This window comes from Xiphophorus couchianus, chromosome 18 (genome assembly GCF_001444195.1).
Source record: "Xiphophorus couchianus chromosome 18, X_couchianus-1.0, whole genome shotgun sequence".
NCBI classification, from domain to species: domain Eukaryota; kingdom Metazoa; phylum Chordata; class Actinopteri; order Cyprinodontiformes; family Poeciliidae; genus Xiphophorus; species Xiphophorus couchianus.
The window spans coordinates 8,931,266-8,951,518 of NC_040245.1; the positions used below are offsets into that span (position 1 = coordinate 8,931,266).

General features: G+C 36.9%; 1 protein-coding gene across 2 annotated transcripts in view; it reads left to right on the forward strand.

The window, feature by feature from the left end:
* Positions 1-20,253, forward strand: part of LOC114133258 (calsyntenin-2) — a 285,154-nt gene that overhangs the window by 210,245 nt on the left and 54,656 nt on the right. For both annotated transcript variants that reach the window (XM_027999001.1, XM_027999002.1), the window contains 3 exons: positions 7,129-7,314; positions 15,584-15,841; positions 16,591-16,712. In XM_027999001.1, coding sequence (XP_027854802.1) covers positions 7,129-7,314; positions 15,584-15,841; positions 16,591-16,712 — 566 coding nt within the window. The remainder of the gene's footprint in view (positions 1-7,128; positions 7,315-15,583; positions 15,842-16,590; positions 16,713-20,253) is intronic.

Here is a 20,253-nt window from a genome sequence, read left to right on the forward strand (position 1 = left end):
AATAACCACAACCAAGTTGTGCTGTTAATAGCCATCATCTGCCTTGGGACGCTGTAGCTCAGCTACCAAGAACATTTAGCGTTAGCAGAAACGCTAATGCTACACTAGCTAATCTAGATGCAAACTAAGATTCTTGCTTTAAAGCTTAAGCTTTCTCAACCACAAGTGCTATTGCCATTTGATATAAGTTGATATATTGATTTAGCTGGGCTGATAACTACACTATTAAGAAAAAAAAAATTAAACAGTAAAATTTATACCTTGAGCTTCAAGGTCCTAAGACTAAACTGAAAAAACAATTATGAAGGTCTATTAAATTATAACATTTTAGGAAAAGTTCTTTTTTTTAAGTGCATTGATTTCTTTGTTAGGCCATTTACATATGTGCTTTTGTTTTCAACCATTTTAGTTTCAGTCCTCCATTCAACACAACCCATTCTTCAAAACTAACTATGATAGATCTTTCTCTTTTGCCATATGCAAGATTCAACAAAAACTGTATTGAGAAAACTGGTAGACACACAAAGTACATTTTTTGTACCATTACAACTCCAGTGAGGACTGTGTTCTCCTGCAATAATAAAATGACTCCACATGGTTGTTTCATTTTTCCCTGCTTCTCTCTCTCATCTTCGTCTTAGATTTACAAAGAGCAGAGCTCTTGGGCCCACCATGTGAGTTCTGTGCTGTGTTCATGCACACATCTCAATAGAGACCTAATAGCTTCATAATAAACCCACACAATTTTAAAGGGAGCTGAGCTGTAGCTCAGAGCTCTGTGGTATGCCATCTATGCTTCAAATTTGCGTTTTTAAAGTACTTCCTACGTTACTTTTAGATGTATGTCTCTATAGTATTTGTACTTCTGCTGTTTGTAGCATTTTGTTTGTTTTTTGCGCATAACGTACCTGTTTCTCCTGATATCAGCATCTTCCTTCAGAGACTTGGATAGGACTAAATAATTCAGAGACCACATAAAAACAAATCAGCAGTTGATCTGGATGAAAAGAATCACAGTTCTATAGATAAGCGATCAAAACAAATCCCTTTTTATGACTAAAGGCAGAATGTTATACGTCTTGTTCATTTTACCTGTTTCAATTTAAGACATTTTAATGTAAATTTACACTGTGTCAATTCAATTAGCTAAATTTATTGAAAGAGTTGAACAGAAATTAATGTCTAAAAGCAACTGATGAAACATCTTTAAAAAAGAATAGATCAACATTTAAATGTGAGATCTTTTTAAATGTTTAATATGCCTTGCACTGGAAGGAAAGTTTACACAGCTGACAGCACAGTACCCCCAAAGTGACAAGCTAGACAAGATGCGCAATATCTTTAATATCAATTTAAGATCATATATGTTTTTGCTTTGTGAAAAAATAGTTGGTGTAAGGAAGAACTCACTAGAGAATGAGATTGTTGAGCTAATTTTCCTCCTCAGAGACTACATTCACTGGCCATTTTATTACAAACATTGGTTGAAATGCTTGTGTTAATTCCCACACACAAAGACACACAGAAGTGAGGTCACCCCTCTGTCCGAACTGACAAGGCAGTCCGACCTGGGATCCAAAGGTGTCCTTCAGACCATTTGATGCAGCTATTTCAGTTCAAGCAGAAGCCACAGAAAGGGATTTGACTGACACTGTCAAGGTTGAACATGCGGTGGAGTCGTTGATGGAGGAGCTTCCCACAACTCCAAGGAGATGTGTAAAAGTGACCTACAGCCAGAAGAGATGGAAAGGAACTCCATATAAGGCATGCAGTGGATCCGGACAGAAACTCATATCTTATTCTAGTCAGAGACTGTTCTCAGTTTCTTACAATTCTCTGTAACCCCTTTTCATGTTAATCATGCATATTTACTCATACAAAAGATTAAAACATTAATGTTCACTCAGTCCTTTTCAGCTAGGATTTTTGGTGTCATTTGGTTTTCTATTTGATGCTGCAGGATGTCTGTTAGAAGATTTTTGGATGTCATGGAAAGTTTTTCTGAATGGATTTTCTTGAGATATTTGAACCTGTGACTTTTTTTAAACTTTTAATACATTTTTTTTTCATTTGTCTTTTTATAACCACACATCCTTTCATCTGAGAGTTTTTGCGTGGTAACTGTCCTTCAATTTACAATGCAAGTTTCTGACTGAGTCATTATTAAACTTTCATTCCAATTTTCCTCGTACATTAAAGGGTCAAAAGCCGTTGAGTAGCCTTGTATTGATAATGAATCCCACCTGTTCCAGGGAGCTTTTTTTTAAAATTGATGCCCTTCTTGTGTAAGTCTAGAATATCTGTGACTAGATGAGTGAGTGTTGACTGCAAAGCCTTTCAAATTTATGTGATTAACCATAGCACACAGGGTTACATTTCACAGCAAGGAATAGTCTTGAAACTCAGTGTTTCGGCTGTTCTGCTGTCTTCTGAAAATTTCTTCTAGATTTTTGGAGCATTGAAACTGAATGCTGCTTCTCTATGTTTGGTTCTGATTTTGGTGATGCAGAGTAAACTTGAACCAAAGAACCTGAGTTATGTGGAAGGTTGATCCAAGGAAACAGGTCAACATGGACACTTCAAGATCTGTTACTTGACTTTGTGTCTACATTTTTCCGGTCAGAGGACATGGTAAAGAAATCCATGACAGCTCAAAGTCAGAGCTCCTGTCTTGTTCTTTGATTCAGGTTACGGCTTCCACTATTATTCCTTGACAACACAGCAAACTTCATTTTACTACTGTTGAACAAAGTAGAGTATTTACATATTTTTACCCTTTTTTTTTTTGCAAACAAGCATGTAATTTTGACTAATATAAAAAATGTGAGTAGATAATTAAACCACTGTTTAATACAGTGAGGGTGGAAGTTAGAAAATTCTACAAGTGCATAATGACAACTTACCACAGGTTTCTGCATTTTAATACCAACTTCAATATGGTTTTTTTTGTTCATTTTGTTTGACTTGGTTTTACCTTCCACTTCGGTGGAGGGTAAACACAGTAGTGTTTTAAAGTAAATATGTTTAAGGGAAATTAGTTTATTTTTCCCCACTGATTTCTTGGCAAAAAAATCATTTTTTTTTTATTACAGCAATGTCTCCTTTATTAAAGTTAAATGTCACAGCTAAATGTTAGTCACTGATACAAGGTTGTTTTGTGTGAAAGAATAAATAGCTTTTTTCTTTGTGCAGAAAATGCCTCTCCCTTTTCTTTCTTATGACAGAAAACATTGTTTTGCTTTCTAACTCACTGACTCTGGTCCCTCAGAAAGTGATGTGCCCTTTAGTGTGGGAGAACATCTGCTGATCCACTGCTGTCCATGCTACCGTGACTGTTGCTCCTTTGTTCTCTTAATGTTGAGTTAACGTCTTCAACGCATCGGATAGCAGTTCACATCACACCCTGTGCACACAATTCATCATTTGACTTCTAACTCACTGGAAATCAGTGCAATCTACCGTACAACTTGGCCCTTCGGGTTTGTTTTGGACCCATCCCCTGTTTATATAAGCATAATTCTGGAAAAATCTGAAGGTGAATATTTGTCATGAGATGGTTTCAGAGTAGGAATATACAGTATGGTGCGATTTTTGTGTCTCCAAGTTGAGCAAGCAGCAGCCAATCAGTATGAACAATCTGTGCACGCAGTGAGAGTGATCTCAGCGTATATATGTGAACAAACAATAATTTGATTTGTGTGCATTTAAATTACACAAACGCTTGCTCAATAGTGCTCTGGCATGCGCTCAATTCTGACAATTCTCACATAGCCTGCTCTCTGCTCTCTTGTGGCTCAGGCTTTTGCATACAGTTTAAACCAGATATTTATATACATGAATAAAAAAAAAGACAAAAAATTTTTCTCACTACCTGAAGTTAAATCAGATAAGGCTTTTCTTGTTGTAGCTTAGTTTGAATTACCAAAATTATTCCTTTTTGCTAAATCAAATATATGTAAACTTCTGACTTTGAGGAAAGTTACAAAAAAAATTCTAAAAAATGTTTTCTTATGAACGATTGTTTTTAATTTCAACTCAAGCAGTATTTCCTAGGGGTAACCTACAAATTTGCATGTGATTGGCTTATGGCTTTGTTCATTTATAAACAACTAAAGAGTTTTTTTTATGTTTTCTTATGTTTTGTGATGTTTGTGTGACATCACCAAACACAGGGACCACAAAAAAACATTTGTGGCCGCTTGATTTAGCTGGAGATCAAAAAATGTCTAGTGCAGTATCAGATTCTTGGAAAAGCCATAATGAAGTGCTATATGCAGTATATTTCCATAAATTAATGAAACATACAGTAGATGAACAATAGTGTGATGAAGGTATTAGAATCTTGCATCAAGAAACCATTTGACAAACTTTGTATTTATCTCAGGTTCCTATAACAATAATAAGAAATCACTTTCAAGAATAATTCAAGACAGTTAAATTAGCTGTTAATAATAAGCCAACTCTGTAATGACAATGGCACTCAAACAGGTATAAAATAATCTTTATCTATCTTTGCAGACCTTACCTCATGTTTGTCCACTGCTCTCTAACCCAGAAACCTTAAATGATTCATGTTCAAGTGCACCCCAAGCCTTTCTTGGCTTTCTATATGCAGCCTCCATCCTGAGCTCATTACAGCTCATATTTCCTTCCACCTTCACCGACTCCTCACCATGAATCCTTAACCAGGTGCTGCCTCATTCTCCTCCATTTCTCACGATGTAAAGTCGGCCCCATATTGAGTTAAAGCCGAGTCACAGACAGGTCATTTCTCTGTTTTCTGGCGAGTAAGTTATTGCTAAATAACCTGCTATGCCCTTACTCCATCTTGAAACTGCTTAATGATGCAGTCCCAGTCCCAGTATGAAACAGCAAAAAATATATATATATTTTATATATATATATATATATATATACACACGTATATATAGGGCAGAAAACTATAGCAAAACCATGCTTTTTAATCTAATCTTTTTATTTTCCTTTTAATTTAGGGATTAATATTGCACAGTGGATTAGCTTAAAGACATTTCCTTTAAGTACTTATTCAACACTGGTAAAGGCAATTTTTAAAACTGTTTTTAACCACTTTTTAAGTTATTATACTGAGCTAAGCTAAGTGTAAAAACACAATTTAGGGGCAACATTTAAATGACTGGTGCCACTCAGAACATGAACTTTTTAAGCATTTTTACCTCATCTTATGTTGATGGCAAACATAAAAATAATTGTTGTTTATTGGTTGCTATTAACAGAGAGGATGACCCTCCTTACCAATATGTAGGCTAAGCTATTGGAGCCATTGGCATATTCCTGTATATATTTTTATATATTTTTGTCTTGTCTGTCGATTATTTATTTTATTTTATTCTGGAATAGACAAAAATATTCAGCCATAACTATGCATGAAGCTTGTGGACAATTGCAAATGTGTGGGGTTAAGATACATTTAGCCAAATGGTAATGGTGGTTTATATGTAAATCTGATTTGTATGTAAAAATGTGTGCACTGTTGGAGCAAATCCGCAATAAAGTCCAGCTTACGCACAAAACTTTTGTTTGTAAAATTCCCTGAATCGTACAAGAGTAAACCTAGTTGAAGAAGCCTGTTACACATACTTGTTGATGTAATAATCAGATATTTTATGGAAAACAATCAAAAATATAATTTGACTTGTTACATGGCAAGTGTTAGGTGCATCCGTTTTGGTATCTCATTAAACCAAGGTCAGTTGCCCTGATGTTTCTTCTTCACACTACGGCATACTAGCAGCGTCCCTATTGTTACTCTCGGTACCTGACCACCTTTGAGCTGTGAATTCCCAGAGCAGACTACAGAAAGAGATGACACATAAAGAAGTGATCTAAAGGTGAGAAGCTGGGCCATAAATCCAAGAACAACACTGCCACTGTGGCGAGAAAGACATATGTGGGAGAGAAAGGTAACCATAGTAAATCAATAAAGCCTGTTTATGCCTTTGGTCTGTTTTTCACTTATTTTTTAGTTTTTTTGTTCTTGTTAAGCATGCCCCACGGTGTGTGCACATTTTTATCACAATAACAGACAATCCCGTCGTAACAGTGCTGCAGCAGCCCACTGCGGTTGCAGACTCGAGGAGGTAAATCAGTAACAAAACAGATGCAGTGTGTTCCTATGTGTTTGAGCATGACATGGTGATTGTGTGAGGAAGCGAACATGGCAGATTTAACAGGCTGCTGAACAACAGAATTTGTTTCATCCCCTCCTGCTGCTTTTATCTAGACTCCATGTGTTTGCCTTAAGCTCCATACATGTTTTGTTCATACTGGTTGGTGAATTGGCAGTCATTCACTTCCACAAGCAACACCAATGGTTTTAAATAGTTGAAAGTTTTTTTTATTTTTATTTTATATTCTGATTTGCAAATGAAAGGATTGTAAAGAAAAACTTTCATCAGTGATTATATAACTCATGGAGGTGATAAAGGGTGTTTCAATGCGTTTAATAAAAAATACAAACTTATTTTCTCTTGCAAAAAAATTTATTCTGTTTAAGGTCAGTTAGAATGACCAAAAATACTAAATTATTTAGAGATCTTTTTTTCACCTTCCTCTAATTCAAAGGTTTGCATGCATTTTTCCAATATTTGTTAGTTAGCTCAATGATGTGGGTAAAATGCTGGAATTTTGTCCCTTTCCCTTTAACACAGAACTGGTGTTAATTTCAGTATAAGCTGGAGACTGAACACAAATGCACACCACAAAGACTGGAGGAAAAGATTGGACATCAAAGATGAAAAATAATTTCCAAACCAGAATGATATCTTCACATCTGACAGGATAGTGACAGCGTAATGACTGTTGCCGCTGAGACAGGCACTGCAATCCAAAAATAGAGGCACAATTTCATAAGCCAGCTATTTTGTCCTAGGAAGATACTGACTTGTCACAACAAAACAACCACAAACAAGAAAAATTGAACATCATGTTTTGTTTTGTTTTCTGACGGGCTTCTAAAATCAAGAGGAGTCATAAAATGTGCCATAGCAAAAGCACAGCATACCATTGTGATTATTGATAATTTACCACTTAAGAGCAGACCGTCCGTTTTATTTACAACTCTCTCCTTCCATTTCTTCCTTCTCTCAGGGTGGAATAAACGAGTGGACTATGAGCCAGGAACAGGCAGTAAGCAGCTGTTTCCCAAGATGCACCTTGAGACCTGTGGTGAGCCGCTGTCTTCGTTGAGGGTCACCGTGGAGCTGCAGACCAGCCACATTGGGAAGGGCTGCGACCGAGAGACCTACTCAGAGAAATCTCTACAGAAACTTTGTGGTTGGCTTCTTCTTTTGCCTGGCTGTTTGTGTTTTATCATTTCCATCTGACAAAGCTCACAAATCACCTGGTCAACTTTTTGGATCCCATAAAACACTGTTTCAGTGTGGATGCAGTGCAAAAAACATTCCTGTTTTGGAAAAAAAAGAAAGCTTTTCTGTGTGGATAGGGCCTCAAACAAAGCCAAAATAATTTGTATTTGGCATTTTAAATTGGTTATCCTGCTTCCTTTGGTAACATGTCCAACAGAGAGGCCAGCTAACCATGCCAGTTGACAGCAGCATCTCCCTTTTTAATGAACACAACTGTTAGTGGCTGCCAGGAGTTTACTTCAAAATTCATAATGTACAGGTTACTAAACCTATCTTATTTTTGAACAGAACACTTAAAATACTGGTAACATTTAAACTTTGAGTGCTACACATGAACACGCCTACATACACACACATAGTCTGTTTTTCTGTCTTCACAAGGACTTTGCATTGAATTCTATTAATTTTTAATTCATTTCTATAGCCTAGCCCTATTACTTACCCTTAGCATAACTATTACCAGTACATGCCTAACAGTAAACTTGATCTTAACCCAATTCACGCCTTAGTCCCAAATTTAACCCATAACACAAAACAGCACTTCTTCTTATGGGGCCCCATAAGAACTATTATATTTTTTAGAAAAATGGGTCTCATAATGTATCAAATACGAGGCCACAAACACACACACACATGCCGTCTGAAGTTTAAATAACCATCTTATCATTGTCCCGATAATTTCGTACCGTCAAAAACACATAGTGAGCCAATACTGAATATCCATCTCATTCTGAAAGTGGAAGTTGTCTTTAAAATTTTTTATGCTAAAAAGGTTTAAATGTATTTTCTGGACCCCTCTGCCTCAACACTGCGACTTTACACACAAAGCAATGCAAATATTTCTCATCAAATAGGAAAGATAATTGGCAAAGAAACATTTTCTCATGAGTAAGTGTTCCAACACTGGAACAGCCCTGAAAACTGCAGGACATGTTTGCTGTATAGATCTGGATTACACAAAATCTGCAAAAATCAATAACAATTTTAAACCCCAACAGTTTCTTGAGAATATTATGTTTATTTTAGCTTAGATGACAGAAACTGCCCACTGTCTTTAACAAAATTAGTTTACAATCCCTACAAGCTAAATCATAGGACAGCAACATTTTTCATTCAAAGAGCCACTTAACCCCTTTGCTATACAATAAAATTTGTCTAGAGCTGTGAAAAAAGATGCCTTTTATAAATATGTACTAAATGGAATGTTCTATTTTGAAAACTAAGAAAATTAAACAATATTTTCAGATTTCAGAATGAAACAAAAGATCCAAGTTTTACAAATAAACAAGAACAAATTTTGCAGAACGAGGAAAATAAAGAAAATTGGTAGCGCAAATAAAAAATAAAAGTGTCTGAAGCAAAAAAATAGTTAATTTTACAAGCCTTGAACATTTTGGTGTAGCTATTATATGTTGGTAGTGCATATAAACACACAGAAGAACTGCTAATATCACCCTTTCTAATTGCCTTTATAATTAAAAACATTTCTTATTTGGTTTTTTAACAACCACAGTGTAGGGCGCAACAAGCCACACTGGTCTCTGGAGCCACACGCAAACCCCTGAATTAAATAATCAATTCATAAATATATAATGATATTTTAGGGTGAGGAGAAGGCACCTCCACTTTGCACTAGATTCTCTGCATTTAAATAAATGCCAAGCACTTTTAGCAGGTGCTCTGGTGTTTTCAATAAAAATTTCAGCCAGGTCAGGCGGTAGCTACACCTTGATGCATCAGCTAATATGAACTAAGAATGTACCAAAACCAATTTACAAAGCATATTTTATGTACTACATGCTATTAAATGAAATATAAATAATTTATTTTTATATAGTATATAAAAATGTGTAGCAGTTTTAGAAGCATATTTTGATTGTGTTTGTACCCAAAGTAGCTGAAAGCAGGTGGGCCTATGCCCAACTTTCCTAAGACTGTAAGTGAAAAATGTTGACTCCATCCGCTGTTGACTCCATATTTTGTACTACATGCTACTGCACAATGCTATATACGAAACAAATGCAACAGTCTAGGACAAACTGTAGAAAGTGAGAGGGTTTTAACATGTTTGCACAGGTGCAGAAGTTAAAATAAGATTAAAATGTCTCCACATTACGATTGTTTGTAAATCATATGCATAACTGTCTTTGGTTCAGTTCCTCTTATTAGTTCACTAGATAGTTTGTTTACTTCTCTTCTGGTTTTCCAACCATTCCATCCATCCATCCATTTTCTAACACCCTTGTCCCTAGTGGGGTCAGGAGGCGTGCTAGGGCCTATCTCCAGCAAGACATTTCAGGCGAGAGGCAGGGTACACACTGGACAGGTCGCCAGTTTGTCGCAGGGCAACACAGAGACAAACAGGACAAACAACCATGCACACACACACACACTCACACCTAGGGAGAATTTAGAGAGACCAATTAATCTGACAGTCATGTTTCTGGACTGTGGGAGGAAGCCAGAGTACCCGGAGACAACCCACGCATGCACAGGGAGAACATGCAAACTCCATGCAGAAAGACCCCAGGCCGGGAATTGAACCCTTCCTTTTGCTACCAACTGCACCACTGTGCAGCCCCCTCTGTATGTCAACAGACTCTTTATAAATGAGCCATGTCTTCAGGCAGTTTGCTTGATTTGTCAAAATATGAATTAAAAAGCTTGCACGCCTCCCCAACTGATGTGGACTATCTGAGAAAACATACTCTGGTCAACCTGAAGCACCCTAAATTTCACACATGTAGGCTCTATTTGTAAAAGTAGATTATTCTGAAAACTGTTGGTTGTACATAATTTCATTATAGTGGATCCGACTAAGGTGGTTTAAATTCAAATTCACACCACACTTTTCAGATTTGGGTTGGTAGCAATTGTGGAAAACTTTCCATCCGTTTCCTTCCACTTCACAATCTTGCACAACTTTGTGGTTGAAATGTGACTAAAAATGCAAAGGTTCAAAGTCCGAGTCCTTCAGCAAGACCTTATGTGCACATCATCTGGAGATTTCAAATTATTTTGACAGAAAGTTTTGTTGTGTATGTCTGCTGATAGTGAGAAGCGAAGCAGCAGACTAAAAGTGAGAGCATGAAATCAGGATTATGCTTTCTGCTTAAAGTCAACACTCAGAGAAGCAGGGTCAGACAGGGCCTGAGGCGCCTTCCTTTAAATTAACATCTAAAAGCTCTCAGCCCGGGTTACAGTCTTATCTCCTCTTATGTCCCTGGTAAACCCCTGTGCTAAATGAAGGCACCAGAATGGCAACTTAAAGCTTTGTCACTAATGATGTGACGGAGCGAGGGCATTAGCCGCCCAGATGCAGCCACGCTCCCTCCTCAGTGACTGATGAGCAGCAGAGTCGCCATGTCAGTCCCAAGAGTCCAAACAAAGCAGCCAGGTCCCCCGTCCCCTCTGCCCCGCCCACACCTGCCCAGGGGGGCAGGAGTCATCATCGTTGACTAACGGCCTTCACACAAGCCTCACACTCCAGCTCATCTGAATGCATAATCCCCACCCCTGCTTTTCCTGCCTCCCCCCTTTACCCCTGGCTCCCGGTCCATGCATGGTTTACCACTAAAGAGCTCTTTTCTGGCACCTCATAATCGTTATCTGATAGCAAATAGAATAAATTGTAATTGCTTTTTTAAAGCACAATCAATTTCAGATAATGTACAGAGACATTGGGCAAAGCGGCATTTGCAGCTGGGTGTTGGAGAAGTCGATCAGTTTTTATTTACTGAGGGAATTTAATTAGTTGAGTTGAAACATTGCTGGTGCCATAAGAAGGCAGGGGAGGAAAATCAGACCTTTAGAGATGGAGGAAAAATACCAATTAATGTGCTAATGTGCTTTTAGCAGAAATGAGCAGATGCCTGTGGCATTTGGACAACAGTGTCCAATATAATCTCTAAACAGTTCTGTGGTTTCTGTATCATTGGGCTTCATTAGCATTCATCAGTAGAGAAACATTTCGAAATTTGCTTTAAAGGGACTATCCAGGATTTTTCAAGTGAGGTCCTGTTAAAAATGTTGTAAGTAGTTAATATCTTACCTGCAGTGCATAACTCACTTGGTGTCCCTTTCATGCCGGGTGGGCAGCTCGTCAATCTTGATTGGTTTTAGCGTATGCCACTCCAAACACTGCCATCTACCAGTGTAAGTGCATACAATCTTCAAACACACATGGCTGGCAGTCACCCAAAATGCTGAACACCTCTGAAATAACTTGCCAAATTCTTTCAGAGGCCATCAGTTAACATCAATTAACAATTAAGGTCTTGTGTATTATTTAACATTTGGGAGAATTGGTCTAATGTGGGGAAGAAATTCTAATAAGTCCTCCTGTAATAAACTATTCTTGAAAATACCTCAGATTTCTTTTATGAAAATTATTGGAAGTTAAATAAATTGCATCAGTAACAGGTAGGAACTTTTTTCTTTTGTTTAGAGAAAGTGTGCAAAGACCTAAACAGTGTAGGGAATCTGATATGTAGTCAGTTGAGCACTGTTGAGCGACAGTGCATGCGGACGTTCCTGAGGGACTGAAGGACTGTGGTACATTTGTTGTAGTGTCCATGGAGATAAGAATGCAGAAGTAGCTACAGATGCTGAGGAACACGGGGGTTTGCCACCTGACAGATCGCAAGGAAAAATAAAGAGAATATTAAATACTGATAGCTCAACAGAAATGTGTTTCTTTGTTAAACTGACGGATTAATTGATGACTCTCATTCCTTTTTTGGTTAGAATCATGAATTATGTTGTTTTTGTATTAAAATATGTAATTGAACAGTGACACTTGAGATGAGACAGAGTACACAGGCTAAAAAATCAGGAGGGTACATATTTTTTTTAATCTTAATACAGTATTGTAATACAATGATATAACTTGTGTGCCCACAATAGACACGTTGAACTTCAGTGTGCTGAGTCACATATGGTAAATGGTAAATGGCTTGTACTTGTATAGTGCAAGTACAAGCCAGTGCTTTGGGGTTCAGAGGACCCCAAAGCACTTCACACTACATTTGGTCATTCAGTCATTCACCCATTCATGCACACATTCACCCTGAAAGCCAATAGAAACAGAATAAATCAGACTGCTCCAGACTGGGCAGAGAAGAAAATTAGCTTCTCCACTTCTTTTCTCTTGCTTGCCTCACTATGTCACATACTAATGTTGGTTAAACACAGGAAATATAATTTGCTCCTTTTTTTGCTCTGAGTGAACTGGATGCAGCACCATAAGCGATGTTTTCAGTTCATCACAGAATCCAGCAAGCTCAGCGAATGTCGCTTTATGTGTGCAAACCGCTTGGTACTGGCAAAACAGACAGACTCATTAAAAATGAGTGGAAAAATAGGTGGATATAGAAAGCTTTGAAGCTTCTGCCTACTTTAGCATTGTTATTGGCTATTGGTTAGCCAGTTGTGGTATGCTCACAGTTCTACAAATCATTTATACAATTTCTGTCAGGATATAAGAGAGTTGTGAGCTTTTTCAGTGCTTTTTGGTGACTGTCTAGAAGTCTTTATTAGCAAACTGTCAAAACAAATCTATATCCTTCCTCATTTCAAAAGAAGACTCTAAGATGAAGTGGTGGCTGGTGACAAAAAAATTTTGGTTGAGCTGTACACAACATTCTTCATACAACAAGATAACGAAGCGCTAAACTTATTAAATATGGGATTAGAGGGCCGGCATTACAGTGGATTTCGAGCTACCTGGAGAATAGAAAACAGTTTGTACAAGTACATGATACTAGATCCGAATTTTGTGAAATTACATGTGGAGTTCCACAGGGCTCAGTACTTGGACCAAAGTTGTTCATCTTATATGTAAATGATTTGGTAAATGTATCAGGGTTTTTCAAATGTATTCTATTTGCGGATGATACCACTTTTTTTTGTCAGGGCAATGATATAAAAGGGATGTTAAAAGAAATGAAAATAGAATTTATGCAAATACATAAATGGTTCAAACTTAATAAATTAAATTTAAATTTGGACAAAACAAATTATATGTTATTTACAAGGAGACAAAGAACTGTAAACACTCCATTTAAAGTTGATGGTGTAGAGATTTGTAGAGTTAGTGAGGTGAAATTTTTGGGTGTGATCATTGACGAGAAATTATCATGGAAATCCCATTTGAATTATTTAAGAACAAAATTAGCAAAATCAATTGCAGTGCTTTATAAAGTACGGGATTTTCTGAATGATCATGCACTATTTATGTTGTATAATGCACTAATTGTTCCACACTTGGTTTATTGTGTTGAGGTATGGGGAAAGGCATGTTATACTAGTACAAAATCTGTTTTTGTTTTGCAAAAAAGGGCAATAAGAGTTATTGCTCGAAAGCATGGTAAATATCCAACAAATACATTATTTTGTAATTTGAGGTTTTTGAAATTCAATGATTTAGTTGATTATAATATTTTGTTGGTTATGTATAAGGCACACCTAAAAACATTACCCTTAAACATCCAAAAAAATTTTGAAAAGAGAGAGAGTGGTTATAACCTTAAGGGGACACAGATTTTTAAGAAACCTAAATTCAGAACTTGTTTGAAAGAACGATGTACTTCGATACAAGGAGTCAAACTGTGGAACGACCTGCAAAACGATGTTAAAAATGTTAAATCATTACACATGTTTAAAAGAATGTTAAAGATTGTTTTTTTGAAGAAGTATGAAATAGTATAAAGTCAAAGTATAGTATTGTTCAGTTGAGATTGATGATTGACCTTGTTTCTTTGTTCTTCCTTTGTTTTCTTTTTTTTGTCACATAAGACAAATCAAAAAAATTTTAGTTTTTTTTTTTTTTTTTTTTTTGTTTGTTTTTTTTTGTTTTGTTTGTTTGTTTTTTGTTGTTTTGATCCATAGTTGAGAAAAAGGGGCAGATATTATAAGATTATTTTCTTCTTTCTGCTACCTTTCATTTCATTTTTAAATTATTTTATTTTTTTTCTTTGTATTAAATTTTTTTTTAATTTGTATTGAATGAAATGAATAAAGATTTAATAAAAAAAAAAAAAAATTAGCTAAAAGTTAAAAATCTGTTCAAGATGTACAGTATTCAATCGTTTAATCTTCCTCAATAATTCACTCTGAATTACACTCAAAACTGTGAAAAATACCAAGCTAATGTATGAATGCCTATCCCTAGAAGTTTAACAATATTCTGTCAAAGCTTAATTTTTGAGAATCAAGACAGACAGTGCAGGCCTTCCTACTTTATTGAACTAAATTACTATGAAATAATCATTACTACAAATAAAGTTAACCCAGAAATCCAAAGGACTTCATTCTGCTGAAATCACTCCACAGGCATCTGCAAAATCTTACAGATATTGAAAGCTGAAGCACATGAGCTTCAGCTTCTCCTTGTTCTGATCCAGCAAACACTATGATATCAACCAATTATCAACATTAGAACAGCAGAAAGAAAGGCAACAGGAACCACTATCATTATTGACAATTTTAAAAAAGAAATCTTCAGAACATTTATTGAAAGCAGCATTTATTGAGGGCAACATCTTGAAAGGAAATGACAGATCACTGAAGAGAATGTCAAATATGTCAAGGCACAAGATGAGCAATGTGGCAAAATATTATTTATCTAGGTGACAGCTTAGAAAGAAAGGCCTCTCTGATCTCAAGACACTGAGGTTATTGTGTAAAAGGAATGATGGAGCTGTTCGCAGAGGGAAAAGGAATGGAATGACTTAATGCTGTGCAGTGACGATTGGTGTATTTTGTCAGGACTTGTGGGGATCATATACCATAAGTGTCAGCTATAAACAATTCATACCACACTTTTGTCCTCCTCAGCAAGTGCCTGCTGCATCTTCTCTCATTGTGTAACCACAGTGCTCAGTTGGTGTCCTTTCTAGTTTCCATAGAGGCACAATTCAGCTCTGAGCTATGCTCCAAATTTATGGACAATGACTCACATCTCTCTTCTTTTTAAAGTTAGTTTCATCTGCCATGAATCAATACTTGCATCCTCTATCCATCTTGCTGTATTGATTACATATTAAGCTATGTCATCTTCCTTACTCATAAGTAATCGTACCCAAGGTTAAGGCAATATACACCACATATCTTCCATGATTGTTATTGACACATCTTGTGTTGCTCTCTTTCTTCATTCCCACTGCTGTGACCTCCAGGCGCCTCATCGGGTAGCACCGACCTCCTCCCGGCCCCCAGCACCGCCACCAACTGGACAGCCTCCCTTGTGTCTGACAATGGACGGGACAGCGACCTGATCTTCAGGTTTGACGGGCATCAGGCGGCCAAAATCCCTGACTGGGTGGTTCCCCAGAATCTGACCGACCAGTTCACAATCGCAACGTGGATGAAGCACGGACCGAGCCCTGGGCTCAGAGCTGAGAAGGAGACACTGCTCTGTAACTCTGACAAAACCGGTGAGTCATTTGTCTTTTCTGAAGTTTCTTCCTGGCAAATGCCTGGAAGAGACAGGGATAGACAACAAATTGATTGTGCCCATCTCGCTCAGGTGCCTGTGTCAAAGATCTGCTCTGTGATCTAAAGTCAGGGGCCATCTCCAGGAAACCTATATTCAGCCTTAGCGGACTCCAGATTTTAGTTACAGCAGCAAGAATTTGTCGCTCTAATTTGGAAATAAAATGAACACTAAATAGACTTTTACTATAAAACCCATCTATTTTAATTTTCCTGTGCAAAGACTAACGTTTCTTGCTTACCTCGCATTTAGTACGTCATTCTCAGAGCCATTAAGCTTCATATGGTGAAGTAGTGTAGATATGACCCATTGTGTAGATGGTTTTATACCAAGATTCTACAAAAAATGATGATTTTCAAATAGCAACTACATTTTTGATACTTCACTGCTATTTTCTTTTCATTTGCAGTTTTTGTCTAACCAGCAAATGAGAAATGTTTTTTAAAAATTATTATTTCATTTTTAGTAATACTTTTATACAGCAATGCAATTGGCATTAGTTCCATCTTAATATTTGCACTGAAAGTGGGGATAAATATCTGACAGCTGGTCTCAGTCAGAGGAAGCGCCACTGTCCCAGTTTCCTGTGGATTCAGGAAGCCAGATGTCAGACTGACTTTACCTGACAGTTGTGAGTAGGTGTGGTGAGTTTTGCTCCCTGGTGCCTACTCATCTGTCTTTCTCCTACAGAGATGAATCGTCATCACTACTCGCTGTATGTCCATAATTGCCGGCTGGTATTCCTGCTGAGGAGGGACTTTACGCAGGTGGACACCTTCAGACCAGCAGAGTTCCACTGGAAATTGGAGCAGGTAAGAAGCTGATGTTAAGATTTAAAGAACAGACAGAAGAACCTGTGTTCTCATTGACCCTTTGTGGATTAAATAAGTAGGTCACAGGGTGCTGTCACAGAGATGTGAAGCTTCTATCCTGGATTAAGCATGTAGTTTACTAGACAATCTTTGGGGTTTTATTTATTTTTTTCACTTAATCCATCTTTGTCTGTGTTTAACACTAAAGAAATCACTCAATCTGTATTGATGTTAGGAAAAAGCTTTTATTTTCTTTCTTTTTTCAGTTTTTTGAACAAAACCAAAATTTAATTTGCTAAAATGTGACAAGCAAAAATTAGTCTCTTGTTTTTTCAAAGTTTCAGACCATTAAACCTCTTGAAAGACAAGGTAAATATCCTCAACCCCTGCTGTATTGCACTGCTGTCCGTTAATAGTCATGTGAAAATGTGATTGTGCTGTTTCAGAATGACATAGGACATAAAACATACTTGCTTTCTGGTGTGTTATGACTTATTGCAGTATTCTATATTTAAGTTTATTTCCTATAGCAGAATGGATGGCTGCAATAAACTAGAAAACCTTCAGGTCAAACCTTGGTTATTGTTGTTCAGCAAAAGATGGCAAACTTTTCTTTAAGGGAAGAATTTGGTTGCTTGCTGCGAAGTTTCACTGTGACACATCTATCTAGCTCTGTTTGTGAGAGCCTTTAATTGATAACATTTTTTATTCCCCATCACTTTCAGATAGCAGTGTTCCAAACTCATGTCTTAAGGTGTGAAATCTAAAACCATTTCTGACTAATGATGTGATTATTTCATAAGGCAAAGGCAAAAACTGCAGCTATTCACCAACACACTGGCAGACAACATTCATCGTTGTCTGCGGATCTAGCAGACCCTGATACACATATGACTAATTTCCTCTGAATGGTACAACATGGGTTGGTGCAGTTTGGTACATTATTTTATAATGAAGAATGTTTCCACCACCAGTTGGACTCTCACTGGGGAGGAAGTGACGTTTTTCTGCACCTCAATCAATGAGTTGTGTTGTGTGATCCTGCACCTCTACCATAATCATACTGTATCATTGTCCTATGGACCTACAACTCACACCAAATGACAGAAAGTCATTTGGCAATTGTAAAATTTGGAGGATGATTGACAAGTTTCTTTTTTTTAATTTAAGACATTGAGGCCTATGACAGAACTCAGCCAGAAAGGAGAAATCCCCCACATATATCTCATTCAGTTTGCTCAAGTGAATGCTGAGCTATTATCCCGACAATCTTGACTCCACAATCCTACTGCTTGTGGTCCTGGCAAATGAACTTGTGAGATATGAAAGAACAAATATTTTCATAATAGGGGATTTATGGGTATAGAAAGAGCTGCTAGGTCCAAAAAACAATTCTGTGTCTCACTATTGCTAATATAACATCAAGGAACCTATTTTTTTAATATTCCTTTATTTAATCAGGTAAACCCCGTTGAGATCTAGATCTCATTTTCAAGAGGGACCTGAAACAAACTTCACTCCCTGTCGGGGAATCGAACCCCGATCTCCCACGTGACAGGCGGGGATACTCACCACTGTACTAACGAGGAGATAAGTCTTTTAGTCTTGAGCTCTGATCTCTTTGCTTTGTCATGACAAAGCAAGACAAGAAAATTAGCTTTGGTCTAGTATAATTGTTGCTATAGTAAAATACAACATGTATGAACTGAGAAACTCTAGAAAAAAAACATAATTTCAAATACAGCTACCTTAAGAAGACTCCATGTTGTAAAAACTAGTAAATGAACCTAAATTAGTAAATGATTGGAGTGTAAATTTATCTCACTGCTGTTAGCATGGCAGAGAGATAAAGGGTTAATAAATTTCTATGAACTGAACTTTGAGCAAGATTTTGTTAAGGGTAAAGTTAGTTGGGATTCATTCACTGGGAGGTGGTAAGGACTTTTCCCATACGTCTTGCATTATTTTGTAGTTCTCTGTTGCCTCTGCCATTCCATCCATTTTTAAACAGCTGCTGTATGCCCTGAACTGAAGCTACATGTCAACTTATATGTGATTGAAAATAAGGAATGAATGATTTACAAGACAGCTAATTAAATGCTGATAAAATATATGCCTTTTTTCAGGGAAACCATATAACCAATTTCAACACTTACTTTTCATCATTTTGTTTAACATTCTTCTGCTTTTAAGTGATGAATATTTAACAGGGTGGCACTGCAGAAGTAGACCTGGTCACTTCAGAGGCTTGTAGGGGTGTGTGTGTGTGTTGTGTATTAACAGCAGCAGCTGTCTTTTGCTCAAGGAGGCTGTCCAAATGTAAGACAGGTGACCTCGACTCCACAGACCTCACACTTGCACCCAACAAGGACATTGGATTCAGACTAGAGACACACAGCTGAGCCTGGACATCCAGATGGAGAACCGCAGGCTAATTTGATCAGACGGATCACTGGTCTTGATTTGGGAGAAAGCATGAACGAGGTCATCCATCACCCACCTGACAGACAGTAAAGTGTGTATGAGTCATATTTTGGATTTTTAGACAAAGAGCTCAGATTAACGGCGTTTTTGTATTCTGACTCCACATTTTCTCTCTGAGAGGACGTCTTCAACAACAACCTTCAACAGTTGTAAGAAAATTATTTCCTCTGAAATAAAGGTTCTTTTTGTTAAGACTGTGCTGATATTGCAATCTTAACAAAAAGAAATGCATACAATGACTGTTGCAAACAACCACCAAATAAACTGAGAGATTTTGCTCATCTGATATCATCCAAATTTACTACAGCGGATAAATCTTACACATAGAACAAAACACAATATGGTTATTTCTGATTTTGTCAAATACTGACACTGCAAAAAGCTACTTTGTAAAAGTTTCTCAATGTATGATAACCTCTGTTTCCTCTGCAAAAAACTTAATGTGTCACATGGTCGACCTGCTTTAACTTATAAGCAACAACTATTGCAACTGCTGATGACAATGAGTTGAATGAGCTTAATTATAAGAAAGATAACAGAACACACTGAATAAAATTTTGTCTGCTTAGATACATTAAGAAGTATTAAAAATAATTAAACAATGAACAAAGATACAAATCAGAGTATAAAGATAGAGAGACATGCATTAATTATGACAAGCTTCTTAGGTCTTGAAACTTTTGGAAAGTAATATTTCATTCTAATTTTATGAAGTAACATTTGAACTATAATAAAAACAGATATCCCAGCAGAAACTGGGTACCTATGGAAATTTTTATGGCTATTTAAGGTTGCCCAGCGATTTTCTTTATTACAACAGAAAAATATGTTGTAGACTTTTAGATCTATAGCCTTGTAGATCTCTTCCTAATTTTGTCAAGAAGAATGATTTTGAGATGCAGACCTATTTAGAGCATTCGATTTGCCTTAACGACCTGAGCACCAATTTACAACAATAATGGACGTGTTTGTGTAGACATTTTTTCATCTTTTGAGGTTCAACTACATTTTGTCGTAAACCATGAACTTTTCAATATCTATTTAACTTTTCTTTTTT